Source organism: Octodon degus, unplaced genomic scaffold (genome assembly GCF_000260255.1).
Source record: "Octodon degus isolate 3935 unplaced genomic scaffold, OctDeg1.0 scaffold00126, whole genome shotgun sequence".
In the NCBI taxonomy this organism is placed as follows: Eukaryota; Metazoa; Chordata; class Mammalia; order Rodentia; family Octodontidae; genus Octodon; species Octodon degus.
Genome location: NW_004524702.1, coordinates 6,007,508 through 6,021,017, shown reverse-complemented (window position 1 = coordinate 6,021,017; position 13,510 = coordinate 6,007,508). Strand labels below are relative to the sequence as shown.

At 51.3% G+C, this 13,510-nt stretch overlaps 1 protein-coding gene across 4 annotated transcripts in view; it reads left to right on the top strand.

Moving 5' to 3' along the window:
• The first annotated feature begins 2,732 nt into the window (after window positions 1–2,732).
• Window positions 2,733–13,510, top strand: part of Lamp3 (lysosomal associated membrane protein 3) — a 24,620-nt gene continuing 13,842 nt past the window's right edge. For 3 of the 4 annotated variants that reach the window (XM_023700777.1, XM_023700778.1, XM_023700776.1), the window contains exons 1-3: window positions 2,733–3,058; window positions 8,934–9,625; window positions 10,311–10,439. In XM_023700777.1, the coding sequence (XP_023556545.1) occupies window positions 3,010–3,058; window positions 8,934–9,625; window positions 10,311–10,439 (870 nt within the window). In that variant the 5' untranslated portion in view covers window positions 2,733–3,009. The remainder of the gene's footprint in view (window positions 3,059–8,933; window positions 9,626–10,310; window positions 10,440–13,510) is intronic. The other variant, XM_023700779.1, reaches the window with a different exon arrangement.

Genomic DNA, 13,510 nt, shown 5'->3' with positions numbered 1-13,510 from the left:
TTTTTTTTTTTCAGAGCAGGAATCAAACTCAGGACCTTGCGCTTGCCAGGCAAGCGCGTAAGCCTCTGAGCTATCTCCCCAGCCTTAACATGCCACATTTTTAGCCACTAGGGAAATGCAAATCAAAACTACATTGGGATTCCCGCTCACTCCGAACAGCCATCACTAAGAATACAAATACCAAACAATCCTGGAAAGCTTGTGAGGGACACCTTTCTACATACCTAGAGGGAATGTAAATTAGGACAGACCTACCTCATGGACATAAGTCAGAGGTTCCTCAAAAAACTGAAAGTATTTTTTTTTTTTTTCTGTATCTTAGGGATGGGTCTACTACTAGATCGGGCTCATAGTGTGTAGTGATTCTCCTGTTTACAGCCTCCCAAGTTCGAGGATTACAGGCACACACCACCACATTACTCAGTCTCAATCACCATCTCAGAGCACCAGGAATTGAACCAACAGCCCCTGCACCCGCTTACAAGGTGCTTTAATCCACTGAGCTATTTGGCCAGCCCTAAAAAACTGAAAGTAGAGTTACCATTTGACCTATCTTTGTTATTTCTTGGTATATATACAAAGGAATTATAGTCTACATACTACAGGAATACCAACATATGCATATTCATTTTGGCGCAATTCGCAATGGTCAGGATAGGTAAACAGGGGCCGGGGAGATGACTCAGTGGAATAAGTACTTCCCTGGCAAGCACAAGGGCCTGAGTTCAATCCCTGGTTCAAAAAAAAAAAAAAAAGAGGAGGATAGGCAAACAATTTCAGCGCCTATCAACAGATGAATGGGTAAAGAAAATCCAGCATATTATTCTGCCAGGGCGGCAGAGACTTGGTGCAGACATCGCCCACTCCTAGGCTGACGTCAAGCCCAGGTCGTCCTATCATGAACTGCCCCAGTTCTCGCGAGAAGTCCTCCTGCTGTAGGCACCGTTGTGAATTAACAGGTCACGCCTACTTCCCAGGCCAGCTTTCCCACACCCTCATCTTCTGCCTCAAAAGGACAGAAACTGCAAAGCCAGGGTGTTGGGGAGATGGCTCAATAGAATAAGCACTTGCCTGGCAGGCTCAAGGGCCTGAGTTCAGTCTCTCTTTCAGCCAAAAATGAAAAAAAACCACTACAGAGCCGGCTAGGCCACAGTTGGAGGTGGTTCAGTTTCCACATCCTTAAAGTCAGGCTTTACATTTTGACCCTACAGAGTTGCCATATACTTCACCCAGAGTTAAGCACACAAGAGGAAGCACTTATATGGAAATTATTGTCACTGTGGTTGTTATTGTTGTTACCATTGTCTGATTATTCAGATCCTTATGACCTCCAGAGACTGTCCAAGGTCCAGGCACTAGAACGCTATCTCCATTCCTTGTCTCTTGGCAGTAAACAATTGGTCAGTTACACTGAGAAGTGTTTCCCAACTAGGTAGGAAACATGGCAAAAGAGATGGCATGGCCTGGGCACCTCTTCAAAGTGGGAAAGTGTTTTCAAGTCAACATTTCCAATCCTAGGTTCACAGTCCAGCTTTTCATCTAAGTGACTCTGGGCAGGTCACCTGACTTCTCAGCCTCAGTTTCCCCATTTGTGAAATGGGACAGCAGTAATAACAGTATCCACACAGAGTGGCTGTGCAGCCTTAAAGCAGCAAGAGTACCTGGCACATAATAGTTGCTTGTTTTTATTTTAGACAGGGTCTCGCTATGTAGTTCAGTCTGGCTTCAAGTTAACTGCAGTGACCTTCCTGCCTCAGCCTCCTGAATGCTAGGATCATAGGTGTGCACCACCACATCTGGCCAGTAGCTATTTAATTGTGAATTAACTGAACACAGTCTGTAGAGCGAGCCATTGTGCAGAGGCGGCCAGCTGGCACAAGTTAGCCCTGGTCCCCACCATGAAAACTCCACTTTGAAATACAGTGTAGGCTCTGAGGCATCTCCAGGGGTAAAGCAGCACAGTAAAATAAAGTAGCTGTAGCCAAAGTTGTTTCTCAGAAAATGCTATGAATCCAGGCAGGAAGCCCTAGCCGGTCAGGGTGCCTGGTGGGACCTGCAGGTGAATCCCCACCCACTCGCATCCTGAGATGAACCGTTATTTTATCCAGTCCACAAAAGGGACAAAGACAGGCCAAAGGCTGCCCTCCAGGGGTTTTCTGCATTCCAGGAATTTGGGCTTTGCAAACCCTAAACCAGGTTTGTAAATAGCCTTGTAGCTTTTATCACCCTGTCTTGGAGCAGGAGAGACTTAGCTGGGCTCCAAGAAGTTACCCTGGGCCAGGCAGCAGCTTCTCCGCAGGGGCAGTTCAAACTCAGACTCCCTGGCTCCCGGCTTCACGCTTCTGCTTGGGGGCAGGGGGACGCACACCAGGGATCTCAGCACTCCAAGTGGCTGAGGCAGGAGGGTAGAAAGTTTAAACCCAGCCTGAGCAACTGAATGACTCAGAGAGGCTGTCTCAAAAAAGATGCAAAGGAGCTGCTTCGGACAGCAAAGTACTCCAGCAACTAGATGTAGGTGTGTTTGTTTGTTTGTTTCTTTGTTTTCTGAGACAGAGACTCTCTGTGCAGCCCAGGCTGGCCTCAGAGTCAGAGCGATCCTCCTGCCTCAGCCTCCCAAGCGCTGGGATTACAGGAATTCACCACTACACCCAGCAACGGGCAAGCAGATTTTAAAACTTCAGCTCCACCCTGTGATGGAGGGATGGATTTCCCCCAGCTGACAAGGCTGAGTTTACAGAAAGGGGTCCAAGCCGTTAGAGGAAAAGAAGACCCAGATGCTGGCATTCTCTCTGTGCTGGGTGCTCCAGCCCCCCAGCCCCTCCCAGTACTCCCAGAGAGAGGAGAGCGCCTGCTGCCCTCCAGCCTCTTGTGGTTTCCCTCTGCGGCTGTACAACGCTGCTTGGGCGGGCCCTGCAGCCACTTCTCATAACACAGGCGACTCTCGTGTCTCCACCACTGGGGCTGAAGGACAGGAGCTGGCCTGTGTCCCAGCTGCCTTGCCTGCCAGTCATGTCGCACCAGCTATCTGCAGTGGCAGTGCTCCTCATGATCCTAGCCGGTAAGTGACAAACCCCAGGTTCTGGGGTGGCCCTGCTGGTCCTTGTAAATCTAAGTGGCCTTGGGTGCCCCTAGCTATGGTTTCTCTACCTAAATGTTTAGCCAGAGACCTGCTCCTTCTTTGGGAGGGTACCCTGTCCCCGGCACGCAAATCATCCTGGACTTTGGATGAGGGGACATCTGTAAAAATCACTTAGATCTAGAAGATGGGAACTGAGCCAGCACCCCGAAATGGGGCTGTCACTTTGCTACCTGAGCAAAGCCGTCCTGTCTCGATCTTCCTGTTTGTCTCCACTGGAATCACCGTGCTTGTGTGACGCACCCAGAGCTGTGGAGGCGCGTCAGTGGATCAGCCGCTCCACTTCCCAGAGGTTCAAGCCAGAGCACTGGAGGGCTTTTTGGTTTTGGTTTTGGTTGTTTTGGCTTGTTTTGTTGGGTTTTTGAAGTGAGGTCTTGCTAAGTAGCCCAGGCTGACCTCAAACTCACAGGGAGCCTCTTCTCAGCCTCCTAGGTACTGGGATTATAGGTGTGTACCACCACATCTGGTGGAGGATTTTTGAAAATATGTTGCCTCGGGGGTGGGGAGATGGCTCAGTGGAATAAGAGCTTCCCTGGCAAGCACAAGGGCCTGAGTTCAATCCCCGGTTCCGGAAAAAAAAAAAAAAAAAATGTTGCCTGTGTACTTCTGCTTCCAGAGGATGCTGGAAGGCTGAGTTTAGGGCCACAGGATGTCCTGAGTCTGGGATGTCCACCAGGGCAGCTCCTCCCAAGTCTGGTGGAGTCCTCCTGGGTGCTGTGCACTGCCCCTGCTCCCAGATTTACAGCAATATGCAGTTCCTCCTCGAGCCTCTGCAGTAAGTGGGAGCGACCCAGCTCTGTCCTCACTGCCCACTGACACTGGGGAGTGGCAATCTGGTGGGCCTTGGTTGTGACACAAATGTTAGGATTGGGATTATCACAAGAGTGGTACACCAAGAGTGGTGGCACACACTTGTAATCCCAGCACTCGGGAGGCTGAGGCAAGAGGATCGCTATGAGTTCAGCCTGGGCTACAAAGTAAGCTTAAAGCTAGCCTAAGCTGCAGAGCAAGATCCTGTCTCTAAAAAGAAAAAACAATAACCCAACATCGGTGCAAAGGGCCAAACCTGTTACTCTCTTCTGAGCTGCTTGTGTTCATCCTACACTTTTGGAATTCTAACTTCATGTTCTTTGGGGCACTCGAGAAGTAGGGTCTTCTAGTCTCCTAGAGAAAAAGAGAAGACTTAACTCTGTGTCCATTAGCATTAGATTCAGCTGCACCAAACCAACCAGCCCCAAGTGACAGGGACTAAACAAGACAGAGGTTCATTTCTTGCAGGAAAACAAGTCCAGAGGAATTGAGACGCATTCTAGCATAGGGGCTCCTTGTCCACAAACCGCTGTGCCTAGGACGGCTTCCACGTTCCAGGCCTTCCCTGGTTCTGGATGTCTGCGAGAGCTCCAGCCATCACATACAGGTTTCTGGTTGGCCAAAGGAGTAAAAGCAGAAGGGCCCTAGAGAGACAGGCTGCCTGCAAAACTGATACCCTGGACCAGCCTTCCCAGAAGCCCACAGGACCCTGTCACTTCTACTGCCTCGGCCAAAACTCAGTCATGCATTTCTACCCCCCAGAAGAGGGATTCTTATTCCCGGCCACAAGTGCTCGCTGGGATCCAGGCTTCTGTCCCAAGGAGCAAGAGAAGAGTATTTTGGGGTGGCCAGTGCCCCTCATGAGCTAGTGCACTCCTCCCCCCTCTGCCGTTCCTACAAGTGCCCAGAGACCCAGGCAGGACATTCAGGACTGAAATCTGTCCCTGCCCGGGGCTCCAAGTGCTCGCTGACAGCGCTCCTCAGGGCCAGCAGAGCACCTGCTATGTGCGCTGCCTGCTCCTCCCCGCAGGCTTCTCTGTCCTGCCCTCCAGTCCCATCCTACCGTCCCCTTCCCATCCTCCCCACACAAGGCTCCCTCCTGCTGGGACCCCTTTGCCCTCCTGTCCTGAGATCGCTCACTACAGAGCCAGCCTATGGGGAGCCTCTGTCCACCTGGGGGTGTCGATGGCAGGAGCTGCACCCAGGGCCACCTGGGAAGGGACTTTCAAGAGAAACCCCAAGAAGAGGTCAGACGGAGCCCCAGTATGCTCTCTGGCTTTTCCAGAACTGGAACCAAAACCTTCTCACATCTCTCCCCCAGGAAGGCTGCTGAGCAAGTGGGAGCACAGGACCCAGTCTTGGGGTAGTTTTAATCCTGGACAGCAAGGTCAGGGTGGAGGAGGGGCTGGCAGATCTGTGTGTGACCCCAAAGCTGTGCTTTTTCTTTTTTCCTTGTCTTTTTGAGACAGGATCTCACTATGCAGTTGAGGCTGGCCTTGAGCTCACTTTGTAACAAAGGCTGGCCTCGAACTTGCAGCAGTCCTCCTTCCTCAGCCCCCCAGGTGCTGGGATTACAGACATGTGCTGCCATTGCCAGTGGTGCCGTGCCTTTGAGTAGCGGGTGTTTTGAGACAGATTGGGAGCCAAGGCTGGCCGTACTGCCCTCTGTGGGGCTCAAGCAGACTGGTGACCTTGACTTTCACTAATCTCTGAGCTGTGGAAACATGGTCCAGTTTTGACAGGGGTCAGAGGTGAGTGCGCACAGGTTTGGGGAGATACTCTTATACCCCAGGGCCGCTGTGCATCCTCTCAGGTGCTAACACCGCACAGCAGGGTCACCCACTAAGTGCCCACCTGCCCGCCTTGAGCCCTCACCCCTACAGGGCAGGATGGGAGGGTCTGGAGGAGGCGGAGGGGAGGACTGTCACAAAAGTGAATGCGGCACTTGCAGCCCAGCCTCCGGCCTTCTCATCCTTCTCCTCAGCTTTGCTCTTACTGCACAGAGTGCGGGACGATCAGAGTACATAGAAAGATGGTTATTTTGGCTCGCGGCTGCAGTTTTCAGTCCTTGACCTCCTGGCGCTCTCGCTTCAGGCTCCATGACAGCCCGTCATGGCCAAGGTTCAGGGGGGAAAACTAAAGGGAGAAAAGGAAATGGGGTCTCACCCCCCAAGCTGTAAAGGTTCCACCCCTTCCTAACAGCACCAAGCTGCAGACACACGGGCCTTCGGGAATCCGAAATTCTAGATCCCAACTCTAGCCGCCGTTCACGTGATGCTGTTCAGGTGACGCATCCCAAACGCAGAGCCCGGGACTGCGATGACTTCCCACGCCCCAAGCACCCCACGCACAGGATGCCGGGAGGCCTCTCGCCTGTCAGGTCCATTTGGAAAGAGCCAAGCACTTTTTTCCTCTCTGAGGGAGCTCATTTATCACTACTGAAAAGGAGCAGTAATCGTGGCAGGGTCCCTGTTGTGAAGGGCACGCTACTCTGTTTGGGCAATTCTACTCAGAGAGAAGGTTAGCGTTAGCTCAGACACCGGCCATGCCCAGCAGAATCACAGCTAGGATACAGTGACCGCCCCAGAAAGCAGGCAAGAGGTTTCTGGGCTTCGGAGTTTGCTGTGGCAGTCACAGCTTTTTGGGTTTTGGTTGGATTCTTGACCAAGGAGCCAGCAACTCCGACTTCCCCCACGTGAATTATATAATAAGTGTTCATAACCTGTTACAATAAGTCTATTATAATATTGCCGGGCGTGGTGGTGCACACCTGTAATCTCAAAACTCAGGAGGCTGAGGCAGGAGGGTTGCCACAGTCAGTGCACCTCAAAAACTGCTTAGTCCTTTCCAAATGGACCTGACAGGCGAGAAGCCTCCTGGAATCCTGTGCATGGGGTCCTTGGGGTGTGGGAAGTCATGGCAGTCCCGGGCTCCGCGTTTGGGATGCGTCACGTGAACGGCGGCTAGAGTTGGGATCTAGAATTTCACATTCCCGAAGGCCCGTGTGTCTGCAGCTTAGTGCTGTTAGGAAGGGGTGGAAACTTTACAGGTTCATGTCAGCCTGTGCTACATAGTGAGTTCAAGGCCAGCCTGGACTACATAGCCAGACCCTGTCGCAAAAAAAGCACTGCAATCTTGAAACAGAAATCTCTTTTGAAGCTCTACAACATGGCTATAAACATCCAACAGGCAAGAATTTTATGAAATCATAAACATAGCTCACAAAATCTGTAACTCCCAGGATCTTACATTTAATTTATCCACATGAATATTTTAGAAAAAAAAAAAAAAAAAACAAATGTAGCCTTAAATAACTTAAAGTCATTAACAATAAGTCTTTTTAAGGAGGGATCCAAAGCAATTTAAACTAATGCCATAGTGTGTTTTCCATTTAGCAAGCCAACTGGGCAGAAATAATTCACTGGTCTTCACTGTCCAGAAAGTCAGAATTTTTCTTCTGAAAAATAATCACCATTTCAGTACATGAGCATCCAAAGTCTTCACTGAGGACCAGCACTATAAGGGTTCATGAATTGGGGTTCCTGGGGAACACCCCGCCCTGCCTCTCCTCTGTGCATCTCTTCCCATTTGGCACAGTGACACCCTCCACCCCCGCCACCTCCAGATTCAAGGACAAGCCTAAGCCAGCCACAGGGATTCGTGGCTTCACTCCCAGCCCAGTGAGTTGTGTACTGTGGTCAAGTAGGTGGGATTTTTTAGCCTGAGTTCCTTTATTTGAAAGACCTCAAGGTAATTCCCGTCAGAGGCTTTTTAAGAAAAGGCTGGAGTGGGGGGACCTTGAGTTGGGGTGCCTGTGTGGTAAACATCTGGAAACTTGGAATATTTATTGTTACTCATTAATATGGGGAAAGTAACCCTTTAGAATCACACTGAATGGAAGAGGGAGATGGAAAGGTGTTGAAGGGAAAGATGATTCACTCAGGCTGAGGGAGAGCTGGGGCTTTTATCCTCAAATGGTGCCCCAGGGAGAACCTCCAACAGCAGCAAACGTCCTAGGTAGGCTCACAGGCCCTGAGCCTTGCACAGACACCAATTCATTTGGGTCTGAAGATAATCCTAGGAGGGCTGGCCACATAGCTCAGAGGACTAAGTGCCTGCTTAGACAAGTGCGGGGATGGGGGTTCAGTCCCCAGCACCACACATGTATGCCCTGCCCCTGGGTACACTGGGCCAGCTGTCGAGTCCGGGTGTGGCATCAGGCCTGAAAGGCCGTCTGTACCAGGCTGAGTGTTACACAGCTTAACACAGCCCCACACACAACTACAAATTGTGATCAGTGCAAATGAAAACAACAGGTAACAGAGATGGAGGTCACAGCGTGGGGACCCCCTGAAGGGAAGCCTGAGGAACTGACACTGAAGCCAATCAGGAAGGACAGGCCACTGGAAGGATCAGAGCAATCACACCTTAACTTTATTTCTTGGTTGGGAAAGACTGGACCACTCAAAACATCAAGGACACATTCAGAATTAGTCTACATTTGGAAAAATGAAGAATAACAAACTACAAAATGGAAAGGATTCTATTGTCAGGAAATGAGTCTCCTGTCGCTGGGGACAAGGAGGCATTGACTGGATGAAGAGTCACAGTTACAAGTAGTGCAGTGGACCTGGATGATCTTTGAGACACCTTTCCTCCCTCACTTGTATGAGTATGAAAATAAGAAAACCCTGTAAACCTTTATTCCTGTTTTCCACGCTGCCCCAGCTGTCGGGTCACCACAGACAAAGGGGCTGTGTGCAGAGCAGCGTCCGCAGGGGCCAGAGACCTGTGAATACACAGTGCGACCCAAATGTTGCAGCCTGGTCTCATTCATAGCAGAAATTCTGACCATCTCCCTGTCATTGCCGAAGCCTCGTATGTTTCCCAAATTGAACTACACACACATTACTTTACATGGAAACAAACATGGAAGACAACATGTAAACAGTTGGTTAGTGTCACCTTTATGTTTCTTCATTTGCAGTCATCTTGCAAGATGGTCACCAAGTGTTTGCAGAAGCCAGGCACAGTCTTCAGCCTCCTGCCACAATGACCAGCCCAGCCACAGCCACACCTCTCCTGCAGCCCACTAAGCCAGGGCCAGCCGAACCCTCAGTGATGAGGTCCAGGGGTGCTCGCACCTCCTCTCAGACAGCTGGGGAGACCTCTGAAAACCCAACACACACTGTTAAAGCTCTGACAACTACCCGACACCCTACAGCCCAGTCACCGAGCACCCACACCCCTGCCACCCCCAACAATTCGCACACAGTTACTCCACTTACTGAAGCCACCATCGGGCCCAGCTCACCTCCCCACTCACAGCCACCCCTGTCATCACCAACCTCTCTACCTAGAACCAGTCCATCCCCTGTCAGTCTCACGACCAGGAAAACCACTCAACCACGTGGCCAGGACACTCTCTCCAAAGCTTGGTCCACGATACCATACAAGAGCACAACTAGCCAGAAGCCCCCACCCACCCACACCCCGGGAACATCCGTAGCCACACACAATGGCACCCAAACAGCCTCCCCTGCCTCCACAGTTCCTGTGCCTACCCTGGCACCTGAGCCGTCATCTGCCAAGACCGGAATTTATCAAGTTCTAAACGGAAGTAGGCTCTGCATAAAAGCAGAGATGGGGATACAACTGATTATTCAAGAAACAAAGTCGGTAAGTTGGGGCCATGTGGCTCTTACCCTATGCTCAGAAAATCTGAGCGTAGTTTGCCTTGTCGCAAATGGGCATTCCGCTGCATCCTGTGCTTAGGTGAAGCAAGTCGCTGAGTCGTCCTTCCCAAGGAGTTCTATTGAAGGGGAAGAGGGCCGGGGTATTGCCCAGTGGTGGGGACTTGTGTAGCATGTGTGAAGCCCTGGGTTTGATCTCCAGCATCACACACACACACACACACACACACACACACACACACACGCAATATGTTTGGGAGCACATGAACACAACTAGAGGGAAGGCACACACAACAAAAGTTTTCACAGGCACACCCCACACTTCCAGCACAGTTCTGCGAGGGTGAGTGAGCCCAGTCTGACCCTGCCCCTGGGCCTCAGCCCTTCTGCTGGGAGTAAGAAATCCGAATCAGATGGCCTCTGCGCCGCCAGCCTGCTGTGATAGCAATATGAAAATCCGAATTAACCAGATTAGGGAAGAAGGTGGGCATTCCTGTCATGTGGGAGCTAAAGTCAAGCTATTGAGCAGTGAGAGGCTACCACTGATCCGTGGACTTGGCGGGCCTCAGGGGTCACCCCCTTGGCCCATTTCTAGGCTGGGCTTGCCCAGCTGCCCCCGACTCTCCTCCACCTGTCATTGTCTGTGAGCTGATGTACCTTTTTCGGTGCAGGTTTTCTCACCTCCAAGATACTTCAACATTGACCCCAGCACAACCAAAGCCTCTGGCAACTGTGGCTTCCGAAAAGCTAACCTTCTCTTGAGTTTCCCTGGTGGATTCGTGAATCTCACATTTACCAAGGTGAGGCGGAAGCTTCGTCCCTGAGACCAGCACAGCGCTGCTTTCCTCCCCACCCCACCCCACCCCACCCCGCGCCGGCGGATACAAGCTGTACCCCACTTCAGGGCCCTTTGAGATCTTTACTGATAAGAATGAGGGGATTGGGATGGAGAGGAGGAAGTGTCGACAGCTTGTTTGCCTTCTTCCCCTTCAACCTCCACTGCTCTCCCAGAAAAGGCTTCTGTGCCTCTCGGGGAAGGTGTGGCCTTGGGGTGCCCAGGAACCAGGGCCCTTTGCGAGCCGCCAGGAGAAGGAAGTTGTACAAATGAGTGGACCTCTAGAAATTCCCGGTGGATACCCCATAAATGAGACTACTGCAAAATCCAAATCAAATGTCAGAAGGGGTTCTTTCCAACCACAGAAGGCAGATCTCAGGGACTTCCCAGGCCCTGGGTTTTCCAGGCAGCCTCTGGCGAGGGGCAGACAGGATGGAGGGCAGCGTGAACTGCGGGGCAGTAGCAGCGGCAAATGGGACTGCGTCCCTTGCTCCTTTTTAGACATTAGGCAGGAACCTTCACCTGTCTGGGCTTTCTTCATTATTTGAAAGACAGGGACAAGAAATTAGTGGTCACCCCAGTGAAGAGTGTGCCCGTCACACAGGAAGCGGTGGATGCTCCTTAACCAGCAGCTATCGTAGCTGCACAACTAGCGCAGGCAGACATCCTGAGAGCCAGAGTCCGGGCACCCCGCTCTCCAGGAGAAGCTTGCTGCCTTGAGAGGACCCCAGCAGCAGGGACCGGCGGTCCACTCTCGGGCTGCTCACAGCCTGTTTCCTCTCCTGTAGCATGAAAATCATCCAACACCCCTGATAGGACCCGGGGGAATTAAAGTGACATATGTAAACTCTAGCCATGTTTGGGGCAAAGCAATTGTCAAAGGACCTCTAGCTTAAAGATCTGGTCTGGCTTGGAAGTACAGCTCTAGAACTATCCTGTACCTGACTGAGTCTACAGAAGAGACGGGGCTGTATACATACGTGGAAAGGGGCGAGGCGGGCAGAAACAGAACAGAAAGATGACAGCAGGCAGAAACAGAACAGAAAGATGACAGTCATTTCCAAGTGACTTTCTTTGTAAAGGTTGAAGCCAAGGGGATTTCCTTAATCTGGCTGGTGTGGGGATTTGGCTGGTATCTCTCCCGGTCCTGAGAAGATATGATACACAACTGCTTGGGCGTGGCGTCTTGGGACCTCAGGATCTGTGCCAGAGTCCCGAGTTGTCTGGTCTGCTAGGTCCAGGGCAAGAGCTCGGTCCAGCCCAGGAGCCACCTATGAATCTGGCTCAACACCCTTATTTTGCTCAGTCGAGCATGGTGATTTATTTTTCCAATACCGAGGATCAAACTTGGGACCTTGCCCTTGTAAATTATTATTTTTGTTCTTGCTTTCCACAGTTTTATCCCCTGGCACATGCTTTGCTCGGAAAAGCAGAGACGTGTGTGAGAAGTCAGGGTCCTCTTAGTTCCAGAGGCAGGACTTAATTCTTCACCCCAGAACCACTCCAAGTCGGATAAGCTCTCTGTCTACCTGGACAGCTGAAATCACGCTCTTAGAGGTGTCAGGAATTTCTGTGCGAACTCTCTCGACCAGATGACAGCACAAGCGCACAAAAGCATTCGTGCTTTAGTCCAGGGCTTGATTTCACCCGGACCCTCACCCACCCAGACTGCTGGTGAGGCACTGCCAGGGGACACCATCAGAAGCCCCAGGCTCTGTGGCCACCAGAGCTGCTGGGACCCAGATGCAGGCCGATGTGCAGGCAGCACGCCTTCAGCTGCCTTTCGGCTCTGGCTCCTGATGTTCTGCCCCTGCCTTTTGGATGCCTTTAGCCTGGATTCTGACTGAACCCCACCCAAATGTTGAATCCCTCCCCAGCCCCAGGCAGGGCAGCAGCAGTTGGGGTCCAGAGGCAGCTGCCTCCCCAGCTGGCCCTGTCTTCCTCCCCACTGCTGCCTCTCTCCCTGAAATGCTCCCCAGCTGTGACCTCCTGTTGCACTAGCGGCCTGTGATGCATGCTCTAGCTGCTTTGCAGGGGTCACCACCCACTTCACCCCCAGCCCAAACCACCCAGGCAAGAAGAAAACAAAGGCCCCTGGAAGATAAAAATTCCCGGGCCTGGGGAGATAGCTTAGTAGAATAAGCACTTGCCTGGCAAGTACAGAAAGGTCCTGAGTTCAATCCCCAGGAATTCAAAAAAAAAAAGCTTTGGGGCCAGGGATATAGCTAGTGGTATAAGTGCCTGCAGGACAAGTTCAAGGACCTGAGTTCAATCCCTGGTACAGCCAAAAAAACAATTCCCACCAGCCAGCCTCCTGGGGAGTCTTGGCATTTTAGAGAATTTGTTTGGGCCCCAGCAGTGACCATGCACTCGACAACCATGAGAGCTGAGCGTACAGCTCGAAGGAGTCTAGAATCCTAAGCACGCCTTCTGCCTGGAAGTGGGTAGTCTTAACTTTTTCCAATTAAAAAAAAAAGTTTTGATGTGGAAAACTCATCTTCATCAAAAGTTGAAGGCCAGAAAGATTTCCTTTTTTCCTTTCTATTGAGAGAATCAGGAAGAAAGTCATTAGCATCAGCACAACTTGGGAAGTAGCCCGGCACTCAGTAAGAAGGAGACAAGGGAATCGGCGGTGCCAGTGTTTGGACAGGGACCCCGGGGGTTGTCCCTGTCCTGTGTGTCCTTCCCTTCCTTCAGGTGTCCAGGCGTCTGTTCTAGTTGCTGCCAACAGAGCTGGTCGTTACATACTTTACAGACGCCTTTCTCAAGTGTATTGAGAGCCAGGCTAAGAGAAGGCAGCCACCCAGATCCCTTAATAAAAGTACATGATTTTTTTAATGTTAGCAACATTTTTCTTAAGGATTTTTTGGAGTCAGGGTCTCACTACACAGTCTAGTCTGACCTCAAACTCATGGGGAACCTCCTGTCTCAGTCTCCCAAGCGCTGGGATGACAGCCATGTGCCACCACACCCGACAGCCTTGTAGATTCTTCTAAAATGAAGATATGTTCTAGAATCCAGTGTGTCATTTTTTTC